Source organism: Bison bison, unplaced genomic scaffold (genome assembly GCF_000754665.1).
Source record: "Bison bison bison isolate TAMUID 2011002044 unplaced genomic scaffold, Bison_UMD1.0 scf7180017864482, whole genome shotgun sequence".
NCBI lineage: Eukaryota > Metazoa > Chordata > Mammalia > Artiodactyla > Bovidae > Bison > Bison bison.
The window spans coordinates 672564-673645 of NW_011495042.1; the positions used below are offsets into that span (position 1 = coordinate 672564).

Consider the following 1082-nt stretch of genomic DNA (forward strand, 5'->3'; position numbering starts at 1 on the left):
TGAGCTGCCCGCCCCTACCTGCAGTGGACGACGACGGGCGTGTGCAGCGGGCGCTGATGCAGGCAGTGCGCGTGCACCTCCTGGATGAAGCGCAGCAGGTGGCTGGGGCTGTCAGGCAGGCCTCTGCCGGGGGATGGGGGGATGGGGGCTCTGAGCCAGACCCAGTCTGAGCCCACATCACCCCCCGACCACCACCCAGGGCGGCAGGCAGACGCACAGCTCGGGCCACGTTGGGAAGTGCAGGTGCACGAGGGAGCGCTTGAGGCTCTGGTCACGGAACTGCAGGCTCAGCACCCGCTCCACGTGCGTCTCGGTGGTGCGGACGCTGCTCAGGGCCAGGCTCAGGGCCCCGTGCACCATGGGCTGGCCCCGCTCGGTGGGGAAGTAGCGAGCCACCTTTTGCTGTGGCACAAACAGGTAGTTAGGGCTGGTGTTCCAGGGTCCCCACCGGGTGCCCGCCCAACCTCCCCCTCTCACCTTCTCCATCTCGGCCTCCGACACAAGCATGACAATGACCGACACTTTCTGCTCATGCACCATGAGCCAGAAGTCGGCCGCTGTGCCAGGCAGGGGGGCCTGGGTGGCCACCAGCGGGGGGCAGTAGGGTGAGAGCCCCTCCACGCGGCTGGCGTTGATGTAGTCGTCCTTGCCGGAGCGCAGCACCACGCGGTTGCTGTCATAGGGCATGACGTCCTGGTGCCGGTTCTTGAGCGAGTAGCAGCGGGCAATGGCGATGGAGCGGCCCCGGGCGTCGAGCTCCTGTGCGTCTTGTAGCTCCCGCCACACCGTGTCCAGGGCCCCCGCAGCTCCCAGCTGGCCCCGGAAGGTCTCCAGCTCCTGCCGCAACTGCTGCAGCCTCTCAGGGCGCTCATAGGGGTCCCGCTCTATCAGCCGCAGGGCCTGTGGCCGCCGGCCCTCAGCTGCGTCCACCTTCGTGGGCTGCAGCAGGGGCTGCCCACCCCCAGGAGGCTGAGGGCCTCCGTGCTGGCTCTCAGGGCTGGAGGACAGCAGGTCAGCAGCAGCAGTGCCTCGGCGCAGACAGGGGGGCGCTCTGCTGCAGGGGGCCGAGGGGGCACGGGGCC

At 69.2% G+C, this 1082-nt stretch overlaps 1 protein-coding gene across 1 annotated transcript in view; it reads right to left on the reverse strand.

The window, feature by feature from the left end:
• Positions 1 to 1082, reverse strand: part of PTPN23 (protein tyrosine phosphatase, non-receptor type 23) — a 23149-nt gene that overhangs the window by 1477 nt on the left and 20590 nt on the right. The window contains 4 exon segments of the mRNA XM_010862499.1: positions 19 to 123; positions 218 to 402; positions 478 to 1049; positions 1052 to 1079. Of these exon segments, the coding sequence (XP_010860801.1) occupies positions 19 to 123; positions 218 to 402; positions 478 to 1049; positions 1052 to 1079 (890 nt within the window).